This window comes from Marmota flaviventris, chromosome 1 (assembly GCF_047511675.1).
Source record: "Marmota flaviventris isolate mMarFla1 chromosome 1, mMarFla1.hap1, whole genome shotgun sequence".
NCBI lineage: Eukaryota > Metazoa > Chordata > Mammalia > Rodentia > Sciuridae > Marmota > Marmota flaviventris.
Genome location: NC_092498.1, coordinates 61108186 through 61133016, shown reverse-complemented (window position 1 = coordinate 61133016; position 24831 = coordinate 61108186). Strand labels below are relative to the sequence as shown.

General features: G+C 36.2%; 1 protein-coding gene across 2 annotated transcripts in view; it reads left to right on the top strand.

Moving 5' to 3' along the window:
• Magi2 (membrane associated guanylate kinase, WW and PDZ domain containing 2) overlaps positions 1–24831 on the top strand; it is a 1283934-nt gene that overhangs the window by 737101 nt on the left and 522002 nt on the right. For both annotated transcript variants that reach the window (XM_027926401.3, XM_027926400.2), the window contains exon 3: positions 5795–5914. In XM_027926401.3, the coding sequence (XP_027782202.2) occupies positions 5795–5914 (120 nt within the window). The remainder of the gene's footprint in view (positions 1–5794; positions 5915–24831) is intronic.

The following is a 24831-nucleotide window of genomic DNA, read 5'->3' as shown; positions in this document are numbered from 1 at the left end:
GTTTGCATATATAGCAGTCATCAAAAGCCACATTGTACTATCATACTTACCAATGCTATGAAAATAACTTTCAAAATTCAAACATAACCTATGTTGGGCACCAGTGCTTTAAGCCAAATAACCTAAGCCAAACTGATCCATCTGTAAAATAAGTGAGATCTCTTTTAAAAAAATTTAATGATTCTTTCCAAAATATAACCAAGCTCTTGGTAGATCTCCAGTTGCCTCCCAGAGGTCTGCAGCCAAGCTGGGAAACCTGTAGCCCATAGTGTTGCAGGCTCTACTTCCCTTCAGGTCTTTATCTCACAGCCTTTGTCTTCTCTTCAAACTTACTGTCCACATTGTGCAAACTAATGGTTAGAAATCACAGTCATTGACTGGATAAATTGTGCATAAATGCTAATGACCTGATTTAGGGTCACTGATGGGATTTAAACCTCTCAAGCCTATTATATAACTTCTTTTTAAATTATGTCTTTTGTTTATTCTCTGTCTTTCCCTGTTAAAATACAAATTACGTAAGACTGGGGATCCAATTCTGTGCTATTAAAAGATAAATCTCAAATATCCAGAACAGTTCTTGGCACATAGTAAATGCTCAATATTTGGAACAAGAATTGAGGAGGGAAAAACTATCCATTATGTCATCTGCTCTTCTAGGCAGCAGTATGTATGATAAATTTCTTGTTGAGTGCTCAGTGTATCAGACATTGTTTTAAATATCTTTCAAGCTTTTTTATTTTCATTTTACAGGTAAGAAAAATAGAGTTTGTAGAGGTGAAGGTTGCTCCAGATAATACTGATATCGAGTGATAGAGCCCCAACAGGCACAGGCAGTTTGATTTCACAGCTCAAATTCTTATATACTAGCACATACAATTTAAAGTTAGTTTCTCTTTTATTTGAACCAAAGAGTAGTTCTAATGATGGAAATTTTAGGTTGAAGAAAAAGCAGAGTGACACACCTGCCATTCCAGAAAGGAAAGCATTTTTTAGCAGAAAATTCTTAATTTTATGTTCTCTTACATGTTCCATCAAGGCAAGTACATGTGAAGAATCCCATGAGAGTTGCCTTTTACTGTACACAATAGGATCTGAACCTTCTCTGACTCTTTTTAGCTCTTTTCTCTGCCTTTTATAACCCACCTTCTTGAGAAGAGATTGAGTAGATAAAGCATAAGTCCAGCCACATCCTTTTGCTGTTTATCAGGGATCATTGGGAAGTGCAAAGGTAAACTAAGAGATGGGTAAAGACATCATTGAAGCATCTATCGTCTTCTGACCCAGGCTGGAAGTCCTGTATCAGAGGTAGTGCAGACAGGAAGGATGGCATCGTGGAATTTCAGGCATAGAACTTGCTAAATATTTGGAGGTGGAATAAAAGAGTAAGGGAGGACTCAAAAGTGACCGTGAGGGTAAAGTTCAAGCTGGCAAGACAGGAAGAATGCTGATGGATTCACAGAGAAGCAAGATGGAGAAATACATTTTCATAATGTTTTCCTGAAATGCTGTCAGATTTACCCCCTGTAAGGGTGGAATAAGACATTTTCAGACATACAAAATCTCCACACAATGTAGTTCCATGCTACCTTTGACAAGAAGCTTCTGAAAGATGTACTTTGCTAATATGAAGGCGTAGACCCCCCAAATAGGCACAGATCTGGGAAAGAAAAGCTACCTCCCAAGACAGAGAAGCAGAGAATTCCAGACTAATGGCAACGGCTTGTCCCAGGATGACAGCCATGGGGCAGGCTGACACAATCCAAACTGGAGCAGGCGGAAGGTCCCTGAAGAATTTGATTCAGCAGGACAAACCTGATAAACTACTAAACATATTTGTATATTTCAAAATCTAATGAGGAGAGAGTTCATTAATTGGATAAATGATTCATATATGAAAAATTAGAAATCAAAGTATTACAAGCAATCAAAAAGTTACACCAGAAAGCGAAAGTAGTCAGTGTACTACAAGGATTAGCAGGAAACACATGTACACATCATCATTAATGCAAACACTAAGTAGTCCTCCAAGTACAAGGTTCTTCAATTAATTGGAAGAATGAAAGAAGGAAAGGAAAAGGAAGTGTGTGTGTGTGTGTGTGTGTGTGTGTGTAGAACGGTGGGCAAAATAGATTCTAATCTTTTTTTTTTTTAATGGCAAATCAAGAAGTAGTGATTAAAGTAAAACATTAAGAGGTATCTTAAATATGTTATTTAGAGATATGGAGGTAAAATAAAAGACTCAATTAAGAGTTGAGCATGTTGTCCCCTGGGTAAAAGAAAGATTGTATGTGTGGGAGGAGAGTGGTGATGAAGGCCTACTATTTAAAAAAAATAACAAATTTTTATAGAATTGTTCAATTTTGTGTATGTAACTTTGATGTAGGAAAAAACACTAAATTTTGAAAGGAAGCAAAGGAGAAGGGATTCATCTCAGCAAGGGTTAACTTTGAAGGAAACGAGAAAATATGAGGATAATGCAGGTAAGGTAAGCAGAAGTTAGGAAAGTTTAGGGAATTTGATTTTTTTTTAACCAAGAAAAGAAGGAGTTCAAGTTTCTTGCAGAAAGAGGAACTGAACATTAGAAAGTGGTGGGAATGTGACAGGAAGTCATGGAGATATATATACAAGGGTTCCAAGTGTCATAATCAAACTAACCTTAAATAGCCTGAATTTGAAGAGCGTTTTGTCAGCTTATAAATTTCTCTAGCAACTGCAGTCTGTGAATGAATTTGGGGCTTATTACAAGTGATTCAAATGGTGATTTTGAGCTAAAGGAAAGGAGAGGTTCTAGGTTGCTCCTCGTCACAGAGTAGCTAGGGAGGCAAATCAAGCCAGTTTGGGAAACACAGGGAAGAAGGAGAGATCAAGGAACTGGAAGTCAGAAACAGAAATGAGGAGAAGAGATGTCAAAGTTCGGGTTGCAGCATTTGAAATTGGAGTAGAACTTCAAGTGTCAGTGAGGTAAGCAACCAGCATGGGCAGGCAATGACAGGTGACACTGACACATCACAGAGGCAGCAAATCAGTCACAGAAGCCTGAGGTACAAGGCGGAGATGTAGAACCACTCAGTGAACCAAAAAGAGCACAACCATAACTCGTTCGCTAGCATTTGGTTCAGGTGAATTGCTCTGAATAGGTCAGCTGCCCTGGAAATTGCCCTAAAGCATGTGGTCCTGTGCCCACGTGGTGCTAGAAATGCATTACCATATTGCAAGCAGTTAATTAATCAAAGCATGTAACTTCATCTGCATGAAACATGCAGATGAATTAGGGAAAATTAAATCTTTGTTATATGATTTTTTTCTTAATGATTAGAGTGCATTCTAAGTAAACAGAAAAACAAATTGATTGCCAAAAACCATGTTAATGCCCTTCTAATTCACAAGGGTTAAGCACATAAAAGTCAGGATATTGAAAGTTAAGGTTCTCATAGAAACATTAATTTGACAAAATTATGCATACTAGGTGTGGGAGGTTTGTATTTTAGAGCATAAAAGCAGTAGGAAATACTGCAGAATGCAGCTCAGTTAAACCAAATACAATAACAAATTCAAGGTAAGGCATTAAAAATTATTATAGAAAAAATTGTTTTGTAACCCCCAAAGAAGGATTATAAAACAATTTTAGAAAATAATGCTTTCAAAATTTTTAAAATGATTTTAATAGGAATTATTTGTTTTTCCCCCAAATCAGTTTTCCTAGTACCTTGTACATCCTGACAGTAGTTTATGTCTCTCATCAGCAGTTCAGGCTTGATCCTAATAGACCAAAAAAAAAAAAAAAGGAACTAGCTGGTGATTTTTATGACCTAGTTGATCAAGATTTCAAATTCAGAGAATAAAAATAATATGTAGGAAAAAGTACTTTTTGTTTAGTTTGGAGACAATATGGAAAAGATTGAAATATGAAGAAGTCTGCCAATGTGCCACCTTGCTTCTATATTTGCCCTCTGTATATTTCTGCATACTTATTTGCATGTATGCATTATGTAAATGCAAATCTGCCCTTGCCAAATTCCCTAGGTAGTTAACAGAGAAAAAGAAAGGAAGAAGCTTAGGGCATGGTCAAACTTCAACACCTCTCTATTTTTGCTTCTGCTTTCCCAGCTGGAGAGAAGGCCTGGAAGGCTGTGCTCTCCAGGAAAGCTGGGTTACCCACAGGGTGAGCGACTCATGGTCTTGTTATTTTGGCCCTCAGTACCTCCATTCTCTGTATAGGTGATATAGGAAGCAGAAGCAGTGGCAGTAAGCAGTAGACCCTGGGAAGATATCATCTCAAAATTCAGTCAGAATTAAGCATAATGAAGGAATGAATGAAGGCTATGTAAGGGAGGTATTAGAAAACCTGGGTACTGAGATTCCATCTCACTCTGGTTAGAATGGCAGTCATCAAGAATACAAATAATAATAAATGCTGAAGAGGATGTCGGGGAAAAGGAACACTTATATACTATTGGGAATGTAAATTGGTACAGCCACTATGGAAATCAGAATGGAGGTTCCTCAAACGACTAGGAATAGAGCCACCATATGACCCAGCTATACTATTCCTCAGTATTTACCCTAAAGAATTACAAGTTAGCAGACTGTGGTGATGTGTGCATACCCATGTTTAAAGCAGCACAACTCACAATAGCCAAGTTACAGAACCAGCCCAGGTGTCTATCATCAGATGAATAGATGGAGGAAATCTGAGATATATACACACACACACACACACACACACACACACATACATACATATACACACACATACATATACATACATACACATATAAAATGGAATTTTATTCAGCTACAAAGAAGAATAAAATTATATCATTTGCAAAAAAAATAAAAGGATGGATCTGGAGAACACATTTTAAATGAAATAAGCCAGATTCAGAAAGTCAAGGGTCATGTATTTTCTTAGATATGAAAGTTAAGAGAGAAAAAAAGAAAAAAAGGATCTCATGAAAATAGAAGAGAAACTAGTAGAGTACAAAATGGGAATGGGAGGAGGGAAGAAAAGAGAGAAGAAGGTGGCTTCTAGATAATGAAATTGACCAAATTATGTGCATGCATGAATATGCCACAATAAATCCCACTATTATGTAGAACTATGATGTAACAATAAAAGAAAGCTGTGTCATGGAGTCAAAGTTTTCCTGTTAAATTAGATATTTCAGTATCCCAGTTATAATTACTAATGCAATTTTTATTATTGCTCAGTTTCAATTATTAAATTTTAAGTCATAGTAAAGATTTTTGACACTTAAATCCAATATGAGTTATTTTGGGTGTAACATTAACAAATAAAATTAACAAAAAGTGTCCCCCCAAAAGAAAGCAGATCATGAAAATAAAAAGATAAGTTGACATTTTACCAAGATGTATTTTCCATTGTATTTTATGTCGCATCACAGCAATCTGTAGCACAACAGCGGTCTATTCATGGGAACAATATATGTAAATTCCTGAGCTTGCAAACTCCTGGGCCACTATTCAAACCACCTCTTCAAAAAGGGCACAATGGTCTGCAGTTTTCTCTGAAAAAAAAATCTATGCAGCTACATTCCATGGCAATGAACTCTTTATAAAAGCTTGATGAAGAAAAATGCTTTGTATGTTTACTTTAATCTTTACCCCCTGCTATTTTCTGTTGCCAAACAAACAGAAGGACAAACACAAACTGCCGACTAACAAGATGTACAAACAAGTGTTATTGAATATTCAGAAGTCTGGTGGTATTTCTAAAGTTCAGCAGCAGATCACTTAGTCTTTCTTTTGTTTTTGATTTTTCCTTATTCAGGCACCACAAGGCCACATAAGGAGGGTGAGGTCCCTGGGGTGGACTACATTTTCATCACCGTTGAAGATTTTATGGAATTGGAGAAAAGCGGTGCTCTCCTAGAAAGCGGGACTTATGAAGGTAAGCACAACTGCCCTGCAAAACCTATTCATTGTTGCATCAAAGTTTTTGTTCATTTGATTAAAGCGCGTCAGGGCACCAGGTTACCAATGTGCTGCTCCTTTTGGTTTGGGCACTTTAACAAGATAATTTTAGAAACAGTTGAAATATATCTTAATTCGACTTTAAGATGCAGAGGGAAATATGTATGTATATACATCCACTGAAGATCCTTGTGTTTGTCTCCTGAGGATAAGCTGTGATGTTCCAGGAAAAAAAAAAAAAAAAAGTCTTTAACTCTAGGTGGCATCTAAAGGAGGGCAGTGCTCTGTGTCTATGTGGCTCTCTCAAGTTATTCCACAACACAGGCCTTTACTCCCTCTGAAGCACAATGACAGGGTAGGAAAATATGATCCATAGATGAATTTTAAACTTATGCAATAGCAAGTCTCCTTTGGTACCTGAGTCACATATGAAGAAGAATTGAAATCAGAACTGTGAATTTGAGAAGGACTTTCCAGTGGAAAGAGCACCACCGTAATATGAGCCAGAATCTGCTTCAGCTGGAAACCTAGCTTCACAGGATCATGCTTGTTATTTTATAGGCATCTAGTTCATGTCTAATGAAACTATGTATCTGTGCTTGTGTAAGACAAGATTTTTAAATAACTAAAAAGAAAAATATTGCCTTTTATTCCTATTTTGTGGTTATTATACATGTGGAATATGTGTGCATATACTAAGTCCAAAGACGAACCTAGTTTTAATGAACTGCAATTAGTAGTGAGTGATAGGAGAAACAAAACTCATCTGCATGACTGCTTAGCCTATCCTGCACTTGAATTCTACCAACCATCATCAGATAAACTGAGTTTGCCATGTTAACAACTTAGCCCACTTCTTCCTTTACTTTCTTAGTTACATGGTTCAATGGATTATAGTTATGCAAGAACTCTGTATTTTGAAGTTGTTAGAAGTATTCAAATTTCTTCCATTACTTAGCATTCCCAAGGCAACATAGGCTGAGACATTTGCCTAAATTACTGAGACATTTAGTTACTTATTGCTACATTTCCAGGAAATAAGCATGAATATCTGGGGAATTATTTAATGCATTAGATCAGTATCTTCTTCATGTTGTCAAGAATAAAATATAGTAGAGATTGGTTCAAAACATTTTAAATAAAGAAATTTTGTTGATAATAGACAGCTGCCTTAAAGTATATATGAAAAATGCTATCAGTATAAATCATAGAAAATAATTATGTCAAATAACCTAAAGTTTTATAGAATATTTTCCTATGAGCTTTGTGACATTTAGTGACAGACATTAGTTTGCATTTATACTAATGGTAATGTATTTAATTACCTTATTTAAATACCATTTTTATGTAGTGAAGAGCCAATAATTTAACATACAAGATCATTTCAAGAATAGCTGATTAACAATATGCCTTTTTCTTTTGTTTATATAAAGACTGTTTAGACTAATTGTATCAAAGATGAAAAAAATTAAACCAGATGTTCATGTTAAGTTTTCATTGTTCTTATAATAAGCTCAATATCATGAAATTTAATACCAGTATTTCCAAATGTAGCTCATGCTACATTTTAGGATACAATTAATTTTTGAGGGGAATATCCAGAAACTATTCAAACATAACCAAGTTTTGTCAGTCAGGTTTTTCTTCAGATATCTTTTCAGCACTGAGAGTATAGTTTTCTGTGAACTTGTTCATCACCCCAGAGGACCCAGAACAGTTGAACTATAGACTGATTTAATATGCAATGTTGTCAGGAGTTTCAGTACCATCGTGTACAAATACACAGTGTGTACATGGATAAATACAAATCTGTTTCCTCAAATCACATAACCAACTGGGTGGATACCTAGAGAACACTCTCAAATCTCAATATCTGCAGATTTTCTTGTAACTACAGATAAGGAACGAATGGGATGCACCTGCTAATACACTGCATTTTCACAGCATTAGTCACAAGCTCTAGACTTAGGGCTACCACTTAATGTGAGCTATCACTTGAGGAAACGTAGAAGATGCCCTTTCTTCCGTTGATACTCTCAGACTGTATTGAGTAATCACGTGCAAAGACCGGAGAGCTTTTATATTTGTCAAGTTTTCACTATAGTTTTCTTATAAAGTCTGCTTCTCTATATTATATGTTCACCCTTTTGCACTTCTTGGGTCATTGCTCCCTTTCCCCTCTTTGCTTCTGTATTCTTTAGTGTTCTCAGCCAGACTAGAAAAACCCATCTGTAGTATTCTGTGAATGCAGTCAAGAAAATAAGAGGGAATTGAGTTATTCTCAGCATCAAGGTTACAGACCTTCTGTTATTCATGTAGGGCCCTTAAGCCTGAAAGGAGCCTCCAAAATCCAATATGCAAGCCAGCATAGTAAGGCCTCCAATGCAGCTGAAGAGAGAGAGAGAGAACTCCTGTTTCTTCTTACCCATAAATAAGTGCTTTCCCAATTTGGTATATTTCTTGCCAGCAACTTTGAGAGCTACTTTTTTTCTTTTTAATAACAAAGATCAAAGAAATGCTCTAGAAAACACCTGGTAAATTTAGCTGGGCATCATTAAGAAATCCAGTTTCTCTTGTGTCTTTTCTTCACCCCCACCTCCTGGTTTTAGAACAAGAAATGCCCACCTATAACGTAGTTGTGAGGGGAAAAAATGTGTTCTTTTAATCATTTCTCACATGCATACATTATTTGTTTCATTGTCACTTGTTCTAGTTTTAATCTTGGTGGATAGATAAAACTAAAATGGAACTTATCCATTACTTATTGATTAGAAATCAAATGTACTGTTGGGAAATTGCCTCTTGAAAACTGGGTCAAAGATCTTTCTCCAAAAGAGCACTTCTGTTACTATCTGGAGCCTGCAAGGCAGCCTTAATGTGCTTGAGTTACCATCTGCAGTTATGCCACATGGCCTGAGGCAGAATTTTAGTTGATTCTTAAAAAGGCTTTCTTCTTGTACCACCACCCCAAAGCCTGAATGCCTCATCTCAACTTTTATAGAATAGAGGTTGAATGGCCTTGCATACAAATTCCAAGGAGACTTTGGCTGGGAGGATGACCATTAGGTGTTGGAAAAGGAACACTATTCCATAACCTGGATGATATCATCCACAACTTTGCATATTGAATCAGATTTAACATTAATTTTATTAATAATATTATTTATAAATCTATTAATCATCTAGTATTAATTAATAGAACAAAGGCCAGTAGAGAGTTTGATATAACTTTAAGTAAATTACTTTTGCACCTTTATATTAGAATTTAAGCCATAGACTTTGTGTGAAACACAAACCTCAGAGTTCTTTGGATGAACGCAGATCATTCCTTTGGAATTAAGGTGACAAATAGATATAGGTCAGACACCAAGAAGTAGAAATAAATGAGTAGGTCTGACAATCTAAGGAAAATGACCTTTCAAGAACTGTCCAAAGTGCTGAATTGTCCAGAGCTCCAAACCAGTGAATCCTGCCTGAGCTTCTTCTTCTAGTCATCTGGAATGTGACATTCATCATTGCACTTATCAGTCAGGCCAGTTGCCTTTGCCTGTTTCTGAATGCCATTATTTGCTGGGAGCCATTAGCCAAGTAGGTATGACAATTTCCTTGCCAGCGTACCCCATGTTGCTGACATGTTGCAGCGACATTGAATGTAGGTGACCTTGCTCAAGGACCAAGGCAGATTAGGGTGTTCCCGGTTTTAAGATAATCCTGTTTAGGGCGTTCCCAGTTTAGGTTCCAGGTTTAAGGTTTAAGATTATTCCTCCCGGGAATAGGGCGTATCCTGCTGCCTGAGTTCCCCTTGAGTTCTCACGGGATTCAGACAGTATATTTTGGAGATAGAAGCCCAGTGGAGGTGGATTTGGGCAGAGAACGTGGAGTTGGGCAGAGAACGTGGATTTGGGCAGAGAACGTGGATTTCCCCAGAACGTGATTGTAGACGGCTGGTGTGAGTTCGGGAATAAAGAGTTGCTGTTTGAATCTACAAGCTGTGTGGTGGCTCGTGATTGTGTGCCCAGCCAGACTGCGGCATTTGTGCCCAGCCAGACTGCGGCAATTATTAACAACATCTATGTTCCCTGAGCTGTGCCTTGACTGATTTCACTTAATTCACATACTGAGATTATCTAGTCATGTTTCACAGCAGTCTTTCCACTGTACTTTACACTAGTTTTTCTTTTATGCCTTTCAAATAAAACAAAGCTATTCTTTTGTTTATAGAAAAGATCAGTGATCCTAAAATTAAATGTTTACTTTAAATGGACATAAGCCTATCATAAAACACTCTCCATTTTTTAAAGGACCAAAATCCAGTCCAGCAGGTTTGGGGGGCATCAGACATATTACAGTGCAGATATGGCCTCCACTCTCACCTTAATGTTATAGTTTTCCCAGTCACACCCTAAAATGTACAGAGCCTTGAATCTAGCACAGAAATGAGCTTCTTTAACAATTCATTAAGAGGACTGTAAAATTCAACTTTTCCCATGTATATATAATATGGAGTGCTCTAATGTCTAAACCACATTCAAATTTAAGTATTAAGTAGAAAAAAAAATTTCTAGGAAAATAAAGCATTCCTATGATGGGAAAAAAGATATTAAAACTTTTACACAGATATATTTTATTTTACTAACTAAAATCAACATCAGTTTTTTTTAGCATGATATTAATGCATTTACTATGGAAATTCTGAATCTCTAATCTCAATCAAAATATCATTTGGCGATGCAAAGATGTCCAAGTCAATGAAAATCATTATTGACACTATCAATAATTTTGATAAAAAACATTCTTCTATCAGTCCAAATTTCTACCCAATCAAATATAAATAATATTTCCTAAGGAATATATCAGTGTTTAAATTCATGCTAAGATTTTTGTCATTCCAGGAGACAAGATGAGATCAAATTTTGTTTTCCCCTTTTATTGTAACTTATTTCAGGGAGAAATTTACCATATTTATAATAACCTGCACAACAGCAGTAGATTCTTAGAGCTTGAGGTTAAAATAGTCCAGCTATTCTTAACTGTCCAGGTTGCAACATTATTTCTCTCTTACCTTTTGATACTTGCTTCTTTTCCTTTTTCATGTGTGTGCACGCACGTGCACATGCACGTGTGCATAATTCCTGTTGAGAAGATTCTCGGCCATGTATTTGTGTGACCATTATAGGAACACTGAAGAGGTCACCATAAAGCTCACTATTTGATGATGAGAGGAAAACACAATTAGTAAGCCCACCCCCCCCCCCCTTGGGACCTTATAATGCTAGTTGTTTGGGATTTTTTGGTAAGTGATTCAATTTGTCTTCAGAGCTATTGACAGAGATAGTGTGATTTTTGCTTGCTGCTTTTGCTCTTGTGTAACACTGGAAGTGTTATCATGTATTAAAATATGACAAAATTATCATTGGGTATGGGATTTCTGTAAGCTCTGCATTCTTAAAATATATAATCAAGTAAATATCTACTTATAAGTACTTGTTCTCCCAAAAGAGAGTAGAAGGAATGACCCAAGGAATAATTAACTTAATACTATCATATAAATTGTATATGATTGTTAACTTAAATGCTAAAGTCAATGAAAATATAATAATTTTTTTTCTCTCCTAAAATGTAACATTAACCAGTTTATTGTTAATTCTATTAGTTATTTACAGCTGAAATGAACAGGAACAACCTTCTTGAGGCATACTGTGACACATTATGGTATTCATGGGAGTAGTACTCACTTTGTCACACAATCCATAATATTATATAAAATCTAGGGTTCATAAACTGTGGTGTTCATGGTTTCATTTATTTCCCTCAAGATCATGTCTTTAATTTTGATTATTTTCTAATTCCTGTATACACCTTCAGAAATTTTTAGCTGAAACAAATGGAGAATTCACCTAGAAAGAAAATCACACCCCTCATTGAGTGTGAAGAAAAAAATGCAAGACTTCCAAAATTTTATGTATGTTTTCCTCAACTGCTTTGACAAACAGAACCTTTTTGCCTTTGCTGTTGGGTGAACACTTTCAAGCATTCTTACACTGTTTTCTGACTGGGTGAAAAATGCATAAGAATACTGATAATATTTCATAATTTTGAAGTGTATATTCTGCAGCTGTTAATATGTATTATCATGTATTTGCTGCATATGATAACTCCATAACTCTCAAAGACATAAGTTTATTAATTTTACAAGAGGCACACAAGAGTCCTGATCACATTGACTGCAGTGGTCTTTTGTATGAGAGCCATGTTCATCTGAAATACCCTCATAATAGTGATGGTCAGTGGCTCTTGTATGTTGAGCCTTGGATGTGATGCATAGATATTCCTAAGCAGAGATTTTTATTCACCCCAGTCATTCTCAGTGGTGCCCTGATGTCCTCTTGCTGTCAAAGCTTTTTCACAAACTTGTTCCACACATCAGTGATTTGAAAGCTATAAGCTAACATCCTATTCCACAAAAGTGATTTTTGTATCTAAATTTTAAATATGAAAAAGAAAACCTCCTGAGACATTCTTTCCTTATATTTTCTACACTGCCAATCTAAGGTGCAGAGAAGATGAGAATCTCACTGACCTCAGATCTGTTTCTGTCAGGTGGAATAAAAGTCCTCGAAAATGGAAAAAGCATTGCCCTAATTTTTATTGCTAAGCAAGTTCTTTATTTATAGACCCTATTGATCTCAATCTCCAACAAAGTGACAATAGATGTTGATAGTTTCATGAACTGTTTTGTAAACTGCAACTTTTACACAGAGTGTCCAAAAAGACAAAATCTAAAGCTTCGGAGCCTCCACTTATCATGCTCCTGGGCAGACAGATGCACTGAGTTGTTTGATTAAAAATTAAAATGTAAATGTTAAATGTAAAATTAAAGAGTTCTTAAAAATGCCCTAGTGTCTGTGTTTAAAAGTATTCACATCACAGAAGATTCCTCAAGTGAGAGCTTCTTGTTAAAAGCCTGGAAATTCTGACTATTATGGCAAATTGTTCATAAACTAGATTAAAATGTAATACGCTTAAGTTGTCAGTACATCCCCAAATAATAATTAGACCTCTTGGATCTGTTAGAGACTTTAGCTTTGTGTAGAAACTAGATAAAATCAGGATCGATTAGTCAATAGACTGTATGTATATGAAACTATTTCCATGAAAGAATCCTTAAATAAATCTATAAGTATGAATTTTTAGGTACTAGTGAAAAGCACCAATTAACATTAGTCACTAATTATAACAAAATGGAAAATTTGATTTATACTACCTTCATCCTGTTTTCATTAGCTTCATTGAACTTCTTGTTCTTTAAATACCTCAAGCACATTTTTACCCACCTAGGATTTTAAATTTGTCATTTCATTTTCCCAGACCACTGTTCTCCCAAATACCCTCATAGATCTTTTTCTCACTTTTAGATATTCATCCAAGAATCCAATCTTTAGGAGACTCTTACCTAACCACCTCATCCAGAAATGAACCTCCTGTCATTCTCTAACCCCTTGTCATTTTTCTTTCTTTCTTTATTGCATTTATTACAACTGAGGGTGTATGCTATATACATAGGTTTACTAATTGTCAATATCCCTCTCTAGATGTAAACTCCAAGAGATTAGAGAGTTTGTTTAGATCAATGCTAATTCTCATGTTTAGAATGATCTCTGGCACCTAGGAAGTGCTTGGTAATTGAAGGTTGGATGAATTACTCAATGCCTGTTGTTTTGGTCAGCTCTTTCATTATTGTGACCAAAAGACCTGACAAGAACAACATAGAGAAAAAAAGGTTTATTTTGGGCTCACAATTTCAGAGGTCTCAGTTCACAAATGATCAACTCCATCTGTTCTAGACCTGAAGTAAGGCAGAATATCATGGCAGAAGGGTGTGGAGGAGGAAAGCAGCCCAAGACAAGGTAATAGGGAAGCAAAGAGAGCTCAGCTCATCAAGGACAAATTATATACCCCAAGGGCATGTCCCAGTGATCTATTTCCTGTAGCCACACTCTACCTACCTATAGTTATCACCAACTTAACCTATATAACTGGATTAAGCCATTGATTAGTTACACCTCACTCATGTAACCTAATCATTTTGTAACATTCTTACATTGTCTTACACATGAACTTTGGGGGGAACACCACATGGGTTCTTTCCTCTAACCCAACAATGGAAATCCCTTTACCCCCACTTAGAGTTTTAGTCTGCTTGAGACTCTAGGATACATCCTAATCAAAATGCTCTAGACCAGCAGGTTGACACTATAGTATCAATTTGGCCTTAAAATCTAGTTCTGGGTTAATGTTAAAACTATAATTATTTTGTTTTTGTCTTAATTTTCATGGTCAACATTTTGGGTCCCTGTTCTAAGCTCTCATTCTTGTTTCTCTCCTGATACTTTACAGAATATGACACTTTATTCAGAATATAGTTCACAAATTGCTATGTCATTTCTTCATAGTCTGGTTTTTCCTATAGTATTCAAACTCAAAAATTTGGTCAACAAAACCCAACCAACCCCCCATCTCATCAAATTTCCATGGACTATGCTACCTATGGATTAATGGTGATTACCTTTCCTGATACCTTCTGTCTTTGCCCGTGCTCTGTTCTTTTCTGAAAAGTATTACAAAGTCTCCTTTGATTTCTCTGTCTTCAATATAGAAAGTCAATGAAGTCAATGAAGCGATAGAAAATAGAAGTAATGAGGCCAAACCTGTGATCAAGGTAGAAGGGTCCTGGATAAGTAGGAAAATATGCAAGTTCAAAAAGTTATTTCAAAACAAATAAAACTAGACTGTGTTCTGTCAATAAAGAAACAAAACGACTTTATACTTATTGTAGACATGTGTTTAAAACTTAATAAGTACCCCATTAACATTTTCTGCCTGGCTTTTATAGGGGAACATGAGTTTGTTTCTTACTCTTTCACTTTTAGAAGAAATAACTAAAAGAATGGAAATTTTTTTTCTAGTTCTTACTTGTTCGCTACTAATGAAATTTCTACATCTACTATACTCTTCTCCTTTTTCTTTTTATATTAGGGTGGCCTTATATTTTCTACTAATATATGAAAGTTTGATCCATTTAAGCAGATATGGGTAAAATGATAAACCTTAAAATGCATATTTTAAATTTGCTGATGGTTACCCAAAAACTTAACACATGGAGTTATTAATCAAAACATTTTAAATAATATATAAGAGCCTTAAGTTGATAGGAACATGATGATCCTGAGTACAGTGAGCTTCCTTTCTTCTTCTCTCCCACCTTTATATCCACCTTCATATCCTTGCTGTCCTGTCTTGGACAGCAAGGGTCATGCATTTGGTTGCAGAAACCTGCCCAGTGGTACTGTGATATGATGCTGGGAGTATTCCCTCTGGAATGAGCTTCAGGAACAGAAAGTTTACTTCAAGACAGGTCCTTCATGGTCACCACCAGAAGGATTAGATATTCCCTATATCTGTTCTTGCTCTCCAAGGATGAGAGTAAAATTGTCTTTGTAAAACATCCAAAGATAAATTTTCCAATGCAGCTGTCTAGTTTTCTTGGGTATGAAGCAAGTATTGTTATATATGTGTGGTGAAGTGTACCCCACTGCAACAAGGCAGTTACATCACATCTGCTTTCAAGCACGTCCACATAGATAACCTCATCTACTCTCCTGCTTCCATATTCTCCTTCAATTCAGAAAGGTCTCATGGTCAAATGTAGCAGCAAACATGAAGAGAGTGTGTTTAGTGGTGTGTCATGGGGAAAGAGATGTGAGGAGAGTGACTTCTGTGGACAGGACACTGACAGCCCAACAGGGAGAGGGCAGGGGGCAGTGCAGAAATGTAAGAAGAAACATAAAAATGGAGTCATTCAGGGTCATTTGTCACAAGCAAGTGCACTCATCAGTCTTCCAGGGGACAACAGAGTATTATAACACAGCTCAGCTCTTGATTTACCAAGTAATAACCCTGAGCTATGGAGAAAATGTCAAGTCACATGCAGAAAGTTAATATTTAGGAAATATTTCTTTCAAAGGTGATTGAAATTTAAACGTTTGGACTTTAGGAAGGGGAAAGATCAAAATAATTGACTAAATAGAACACCAAATTCCCTGAAAAATGGCAGGCAAATGGAATGCATCACTTTAACTGTCATATATCTAGAAGTAATTTATAATGTATACTCAAACTTACATTCAATTTAACATTTGATAAGCCAATACCCAAAAATCAAAGGTTGAATGTTCTCTCTGATATGTGAATGCTAACACATAACAAAGAGGGGTGGGGAAGAATAGAAGTTCAGAAGATTAGACAAATGGGAATGAGAGGAAGGGAGGGGCAAAGGTATAGGAAAGACAATGTAACAACTGCCATAACTTTCCAATGTGCATCTATGAATACACCACCGTAAATCTCCACATCATGTACAACCACAAGACTGGGATCCTAATTAGAATAAGTTGTCCTCCATGTTTGTATAAATAAGTCAAATTATACTTTACTGTCATGTATAACTAAAAAGAACAAAAAATGTTCTTAAATTTGTTAAATGTATTTTATGGCTGAGAAAGACAATCTATCTTGGTGACTGTTCATGTACATTTGGGAAGAATGTGTATTATGCTGTTGTTCAATAAAATATTTTGTAAATGTAAAAAAAAAAAACCCAGATTAACATTTGATTATACTGTCTAAACAATTAATTTATGAATGTAATCTACAAATGCAAATAGACTTAATGTCCATAAGGATGTTCTAAACATATACAAATATACTTGAGAAAAACAAATTAGATGGTTTCCAATTATAGTGAAGTTGGAAACTATATATTCTCTGCTCCTAGTAATGTTTGTCATTTTTTAAAGTCAGAATTCCCGACTGTCGTATATTTGCAAAGCAACTAATGAAAGTGCTAGATTTTAAATAGATCCATCAAAATATGGGTACATTAAAAATTGTTAAAATTAACCTATCAATAAAATGCACATTTAAAAATTCAATCAACCAGGTATGCTGTTGCATGCCTATAATCCCAGTGGCTCAGGAGGCTGAGGCAGGAGGACAGCAAGTTCAAAACCAGCTTTACCAACTTAGTGAGACACAAAAGCAACTTAGCAAGACCCTGTCTCAAAACAAAAAAATAAAAAGGGCCGCAGATGTGGCTCAGTGTTTAAGCATGTCTGGAGTCAATCCCTGGTGCCAATAATAATAATATAAAAATAAAAATTTATTATTTTAAAAATTGAGATTTTTAAATAGTATTTACCTCCACTTTTTGGGACACTCATCTGTCCACTGAGGTTATTGAGACTGATAGCTGCTGGCCACTTTCATCACAGCCTGTATGCACAGATGGAAAGGAAATAATAATACTTTGACATCTTGGTTTATTCTGACAAATAGTTCTTAAAGTGTGTGATGAATGCTCATCTTAAAAGCAAAACATATTAACCATAAGTTATATTACACCATTATGAACATTTGTCACTATGTTCATGATCCTGCCTTTGAAATAACTTTCATTTAGTAATCTGGTTTTGGGGGGATTTTTTTCTTTTTAATATTTAGCTCCTGTTATGTTTCCATTCACTCACAATTTAGAAGATTTTCTTTTTATTGATCTTTCAAGTGTTTTATTTCTACCAAAAGCTTACTGGCATTATTTGCTTTTTTGATTCTTGCTTGTTTATCCTTTACTGTCTTCTGAGAATTGAGAGGCCTCTGTGGATTCTCTACTATATATTTACTTTTATATCCCAGAAAGATTTGCCTATGATGGTATGTTGCATTTTATACTTCAGTTGTTCTTATTTCTTATTCTGGATCTTACGTTTTAATACGTTTTTTTTTTCTCATAAAGTTACAGAGAACAACAATAAAAAAACCAGAAAACATATTTACAAATGTACCCACAAGGCAATGGTTGTTGTTGAATACAGAGGCACTTTTGACTAAAATGATTTCTCTGTTCTGTATAAGAGATGTTGCTGTCTTACAAATGAGGCAGGCTCATGGGTATTTTATTTAATAAATAGAGTATAGTTGGGCATGCTATATACTCAGAAACAGAGATGATTTACCTGATTCTCCACATTTTCCGTGTTATTCAGTAACCCCAATGGTATACTACAATCTCTATTGTAATACCGTTCCTACATTCTTAACTTTGCCTGAATTTTGTACAAATGGAACAAATAATTTCAGTTGATATTCTATCTCATTTCTCTTCAATCACTTAATTATATTGTATTCCTTCAGAAAATGTACCATTTTCCTCTTTTATTCCTTAATACTCACATTCCCATCCCTTTCTCTAGGTAGGCCTTTTTAGCAGTCATTCGGAGGCTGTTGAGAGGAATAAAAGTGTTTGTGTCTGAGTATATGAGTATTGCACTAACAGAGGAAGAACTGTATACTTTGTTTCCACTTATTCTTTTCCTACTTTATTCTTTAGTTTAAAATGTGGCTGTGTTTCTAAAACATCCTCTGTTGTACTAATTCTCATGTCATTTGGTCACATTCCATGTGTTCTTGTTGCTTCTTGTTTTCTTCTCCATGGGAACCCTAACAGTTATTACTGATCTAACTCTATCATATACAATTTGGGACCACACATGTTTCTTGGTTACCTCCTATACCTTCTTATTATAGAATTGAACTCAAGTAATATTAGTTATTTAATAAAATTGTTTGGACTCTACTATATGAGGTTTGGATTACTAAAAATTTGTCTTTATTTTTTTTTAGTTGTCAGTGGACCTTTATTTTATTTATTGATACATGGTACTGAGAATCGAACCCAGTGCCTCACACATACTAGGCACATGCTCTGCCACTGAGCCATAACCCCAGCCCTTGTCTTTACTTTTATGTTTAAGTTCCTTATAACTCTGGTAATGATGAAAAAGTGAAGGTTAATGGTGTCTGTTTTTCAGAAACAATCATAAGAGATATAAATCATACGGGAAAGCATCCCAATAGTGAATTCCGAACAGTAAATGAAGGTAGATCACAGCTGCCTCAATGTAAAATTGATCAAGAGTCTGTCAAGTGTAACAAGTACATTAAATATGAACCTGAAAATGTCAAGATGGCAGGATGAGAAGCTGGAGTTTGAATTCTGGACAGAAGATATTGGGGGTGGTAAGATGGTTGGGTTCCTAGAGAGGGAGTGAATTTTGACAGACTTTGCTTAATGTAGGGTGGATCCAGGTTGTACAATGGTCATTTACAACCTTTACTGTGCTGGAAGCTCCCTACCAAGATTAAGAGTCATTGGCTGTTAGAGTCTGTAAACAAGTCAGGATGGCACCTGGCATTTTGCCAGAGAAATGTTAAACAAGTCTGGATGGCGCCTGGCAAAATGCCAGAGGGAGTGGTTTGTGAAGTAATGCCATCGAGCCATTAAGTGTGGAGATTCCTTGTTGGTTGACTGCGAGCCATTAAGTGTGGAGATTCCTTATTGGTTGACTGATGTATCTAGTTTATGCTAATTAGATAAGCTGTGTGGAATGTATAAATACCGCTCCTGTCCTACAATAAACGGCTCCCACTTCTGCTGTATCAACATACACAAGTTATTCGTCACACCCCCACCCCCCAGTTATTTTGCTGCAGCTGGACTGCGGCAGTTGGCAGTGCACATAAAGGAATTAAATATAACCATAATACTACACTGTTCAGAAATGGGATGGTCTAATGGAGTTTGCATCAGTCTGTACCTATGAGTTCGAAAAAGTTTTGTTCCCTTTGATGTCAACTAAGCCATTCCATAGTATCCATCACATTTTCTGACACACAATGAAACAGTCTTTTTTAATTTGCTACAACAACAGCAACAAAATGTTCGACGGATGAGTGAAAATGTAGAAGTTAGCCAGTAAAGGGTTGTAGTGTTTCAATGAACCAAGGCATTAGTAGGGAGCCAATGTGGCCTAGAGGAAGTCACAAATGCTTGTCTAAGTATGCAGAAGAGGCCTAGGAATCACCAGTTCAAATGCTAGTCTTAGATTTGCTATGAACTTAGTATTGGACCTTTAAAATGAAAGGGACTATAAGACAACTTGAGCCTTGCATTTAAATGACTGAAGAATTGTACATGGCAGCAGAATGAGATTTGTTTTGAATGACCACAAAGAATGGAACAAGAACAAACAACAGACACAGAAAAGATTGTGACTCAATATGAAGATACGATTCTCATAACCATGGATGATGAAACAGTAAACTGAATACTTTGGTCAATTGTTGCTGGGGTTGCAAACACAGACTAAGATTTCTTTTGGTACAGTTGCTCTAAAAGGAAAACTAGTAACAGCTACAGTCAAATCATGAAAATAATTCCAGACTTAATGCTTTGCAGATACCCTCTCTGATTTTCTTAATACTTCTCAGTGAAAGTGTTATATTAACCACTTTTACAAAGAAGGAACCTGAAGGTCAAAGATGTTTAATGACTTGTAGGAAGTCTCTCAGATGTGTTGCGAAGTCAAAATTGCCTCCAATCTTCTTTGACACAGTCTGTGATTGGAAGAGATGTTTCCCATTGGGGAGGTATCCAATCAATCAAAAGACACGTTTTGCCTTTATTTTTCCTTTCCACAACTAGATGACTGCTTCTAAGTCTCTTCTAGTTGTCCTTCTGTGACCTTTATTTCCCTTCCAACCATGATACCCCATCATTCTAAACCAATGTTTTCTAAAATGCATTTGCTTAGCAGAACACAAGACACATGAAATTATACTCTCTCAAAGAGGGAGAAAACCTTCTGTGGTCAAGCAATTTTGGAAAGTATAAAATAGTGCCTACTCTTCCTTGGAGAATTCATATAACAAACTTGTGTTTTAAAGTTTTGAGAAGTTCTTCCATAAAAAAAAGCTGTTTTAACTTCGTGTCACCAGCATTTTTCAAACTTATCAGACCATGGAACCAATTGCTATGAAGTTCTATTAACGTCTCCCCAGAACCTGTGTTCTGGAATACACTTTAGAGAGCAATGATATAATTTTGCTCTCAGAGTCGGAATGGCCTTTCTTGGGAATTGAAATTGTTGAACTAGATGCCCTTCTACCAGCACTGTAATATATAGTAATGGCTTTGTGTCTACACAGCCAGCTTTGACTTGGTCCCTAGAAACCTCCACAAGGTAACTTGTCTTTCCCCAAGATCAGTCTACTAGGAATGAGAGATCAGCGCGGTAACAGAACCTAAAATGTTTCATATGGTCCAGCCCAGTACCAGAGAGCCACAGTAATTTCAGAACAATTTTCCTGAGATTTCCCTGTATATGTTAAAGCACTTAACATTCCTTTAACCCCACCATCATCAAAATGGCATTTTATTGTATAATTCAATGTAGACATACCTGGGATTAAAGACTATTAGAATGGAAATTTCAAACAAGACACTAAGGTACAGTACCATAATGATAATAACAATGAAAATAGTAATAAGAAACCCTTCTATAGAACTTAGTATGAGCCAGATTCTATTTTTAGACATATAGATTATGTATAAATTGAGACCCAGAAAGATGAAATGACCAGATATCAAGCCATTTATGTGACAGAGAGCTGGCATGGAAGGTAGGAGTGTGTGAAGTACGGAGAAAAGTTTTATGAACAGGACTGATTTGGTGAAAGTTATGATCTGACTTCACCCTCACTAAAGCAAAGGAATGAAGGATAATTCCCACTTTACCTCAGGTCAAGATAGAGACGTGGCATTTTTTCCCTTAGTATGTGGCCCAGTTGACAGTTGTCCATGTGGAGAAATCAAAGTCTTTGGAGATGGCCTGAGTAGCCTGCGACAGCTGAACAAGGAGAATTAATTTGCTCCCTCAGTTTGTCAGCACAAAGCTGAAGGTGTCCCCTGGCCCCTGGGGTTGTCTGACATCCTCTTTAAGGGTTCTATTTTAAAAGCTGAAAGTGGCAATCATGGGGGACTGAGGAAAGAGGGAAGCGAAGCCAGGGGAATGGGCCAACTGACATAGCACCAGACATGGGATACTGCCAGCACACGGAATTCAGAGCTCTCGTGCAACTGTGTACCAGGCCAGCAACTGAAATCGATGCAGACCAAGGAGGATGTAACACAGGGCACCAAACGCAGGTCTGCTGCACTTTCATTATCTAAGCATAAAAGGAAAGTGACTGGACCAGAGTTTTGGACATCACGAAATAAAAAGGAAATCCAGAGCACCAGCCTCTGAAAAGACCATTCTAGGAAAGTTAAGCAGCTAAGTCACCACTAAGGACACAGGGAAAAGGATTTTTTCCCCTTTATTTAATTTTTAAAACAAATCCCTCTCAATGAATCACTGTACTTTTTTTTTTTTTTTTTTTTCAGAAAAGCTCTTATTAACTTCTTTTAATGAGACAGAATGTTTGGAGCAATTTTCAAACAAAGAAAGAACTTTGTTAAATGTCTCCAACTTCTCACAGCTTCTCACACTGCCAGCCCTGGAGACTTCCTACCCCTGGACTATAACTCTGGGACACTAACTAACATTCCCAGCCCTCCTGCTTCTTTAATCACTCCAGATGCAAAATGTTCAACCAAAGTATCTGATTGGCTAAGATTAGGTCACATGACTACATTGTAGATGCCACAGTTCTGGGTGATATTTTGTTGCACATGCATATGCAATGGGAAGTGGGATTTCTTTTCTTACAAAATTCACACAGTGCTGGATTTTTCAAACAGAGGGAAAAAGTTAAGATGCTGGATACACAATAATATCTAGCCCACCACCCACCCCTCATTATGTAATAGGTACTTAAAGGACAAAGGTCCTTGTAGAAGATACATTCAAAAAGCAATGGCATTTGCATTATTACTGTTCATATAATTCCTTTACTATCCAAGGGTTTATAAGGTTTTTATACAAATGTGTATAAAGGATAGAGAAAAAAAAAGAATTGGTTTAAAATGAAAAATGGTGAAATCTTTTTTAATAGGAGAAAAAAAAACTCACATATATGAAAAAACATACAAAAACAGAAAGTGTAAAGGAAATATGAGAGGGGTATGATACACAGAATACAAGGGCATGTAAACTGCAAGACAAGGGGAAATTTTATAGAGCAGTCACTTTAGATGTATTTTAAGACTTTATTGATGCCATAAAATTCAGACACTATAAACCTGGATTCTTTGTCAAAAGTAGGCTATTATGTGCAAAAGTAAATTGAATTTAGATGTACAAGAGAAATTAGAGGTAAACCAGTGAAACATTTTATAGAATGTCTACACAAATAACATTTTAGAAAATATTTTTTAAAGTAACACACACACACACACAAAAAAAAAAACAAAAACATTTCAGACTCTTCAACTATAACCTCCCATTCTAAGGCCATTTCATACTAAGGGAAAACAGTTGTAGACTTCGGGAGACTAATATTCACTCCTGTCTCTCTGCTTTCTTTCCATCTCTTCTATTCTCATATTATCTTTTACCATTCAGTCTCATTCACCTTTGCTTTCCCTTACTGCAAAGTTAGTTAGGGTCTAAATTCTTTTTTCTTTTTAGACTAAACATTCATCAATCAGTTCTCCTGTCCTAAAATCTGCATTCCCAACTCAGACCTCATTCCTGGGTATGAATGAGTATACAGCCTACATCAGGATTGACCTTCAAAAACATAAACTAAAATTCTCCTGAATAGAGCACATGATTTCCACAAAATTCCTGTCCTTCCTGTGTTCCCAGTCTCAGTAAATATGTAGCCATTTACACAATGTCCCAATGTCATCAACAGGTCCTTTAAAGTTCTAACTCCTGAACAGCATCTCTTTAATGTGTCCCTCTTGTCTACCCGTGATGTCCTCCGGCATAGTTCATGTTCTCTTCATATCAGAGGACACCAGGGGTCTCTTCTGACCTTTCTCTCTTGATGTTAAAATAACCTTTCAAGTACTCAGATCTCTGCTTCTCTGCTCAAATAGCTCCCATCCACATCTCCATAAAATCTTTAGTATACCAGAGAACAATGTGCTCCTTCTCCACCCTAGGAGCCACTTTACTAACCCCTCCCCCAGGAATTATAGATTCCACTGATATGTTTCTTTTGTTCACACTTCTGCATCTTTGGGACTGGATTTCCCTCCACCCTTCTTTCTGATGCTGTTTAATTAAATTCTATTCATCTCCAAACAGACTTCTTTGTGCTTTTGTTTCTTGCCACTAGCCTTCATCACAGTAACTGTGTAATTATAATATATCTGTTAACATTTTTTGTTTCTACTGAATTTTAAAATTCCTTATGTAGTTAATAGCATCTAGTAGATAAGCAATGAATCTTGGAGTCGTAGAGTATGGATGAATTAAAGAATATTTCACAATTTAATTTTGCATGTTATGCAATGTTCAGTTCACATAGATATTTGTCTTCAAAAGATCACGTTGGGACGTTCACTATCTCAGTGAATAACTCCTTATCCTGCCAGTTGCTAAAGTTAGAATGCCAAGGAGCAATCTTGACACATCCCTCTCTCATGTTCATATCCATTTCATTGGCAAGGCCAAACAACTTTAGTTTCTTCCAATTCTCAGTTAAACTATCACTACCAACCTAATCTAAGGTGCATTTTTCTTCCTGGGTCGCTGCAGTAAGTCTTCTGAAGAGCTTATGCATATGCTGGACTCTCTCTACTTCAATTTTCATATTGCATCTAGAGTTCCTTTCACATTTTAAGGCCAGCCTCACATCTTTTCCACTGTCACCCCCTCCTTCCCAATGCACACATTCACACAAAATACAAGGAGCCATGTCTTGGATTTGCTCTTAAGAGTAAGGAAATGGAATTTACTTGGTTTTCCATCATTGGGAGTCAAAAGCTACAAAATATGATGGAGACACATGGAATATATGCAACAGTCAGAAGCAACAGATTACATG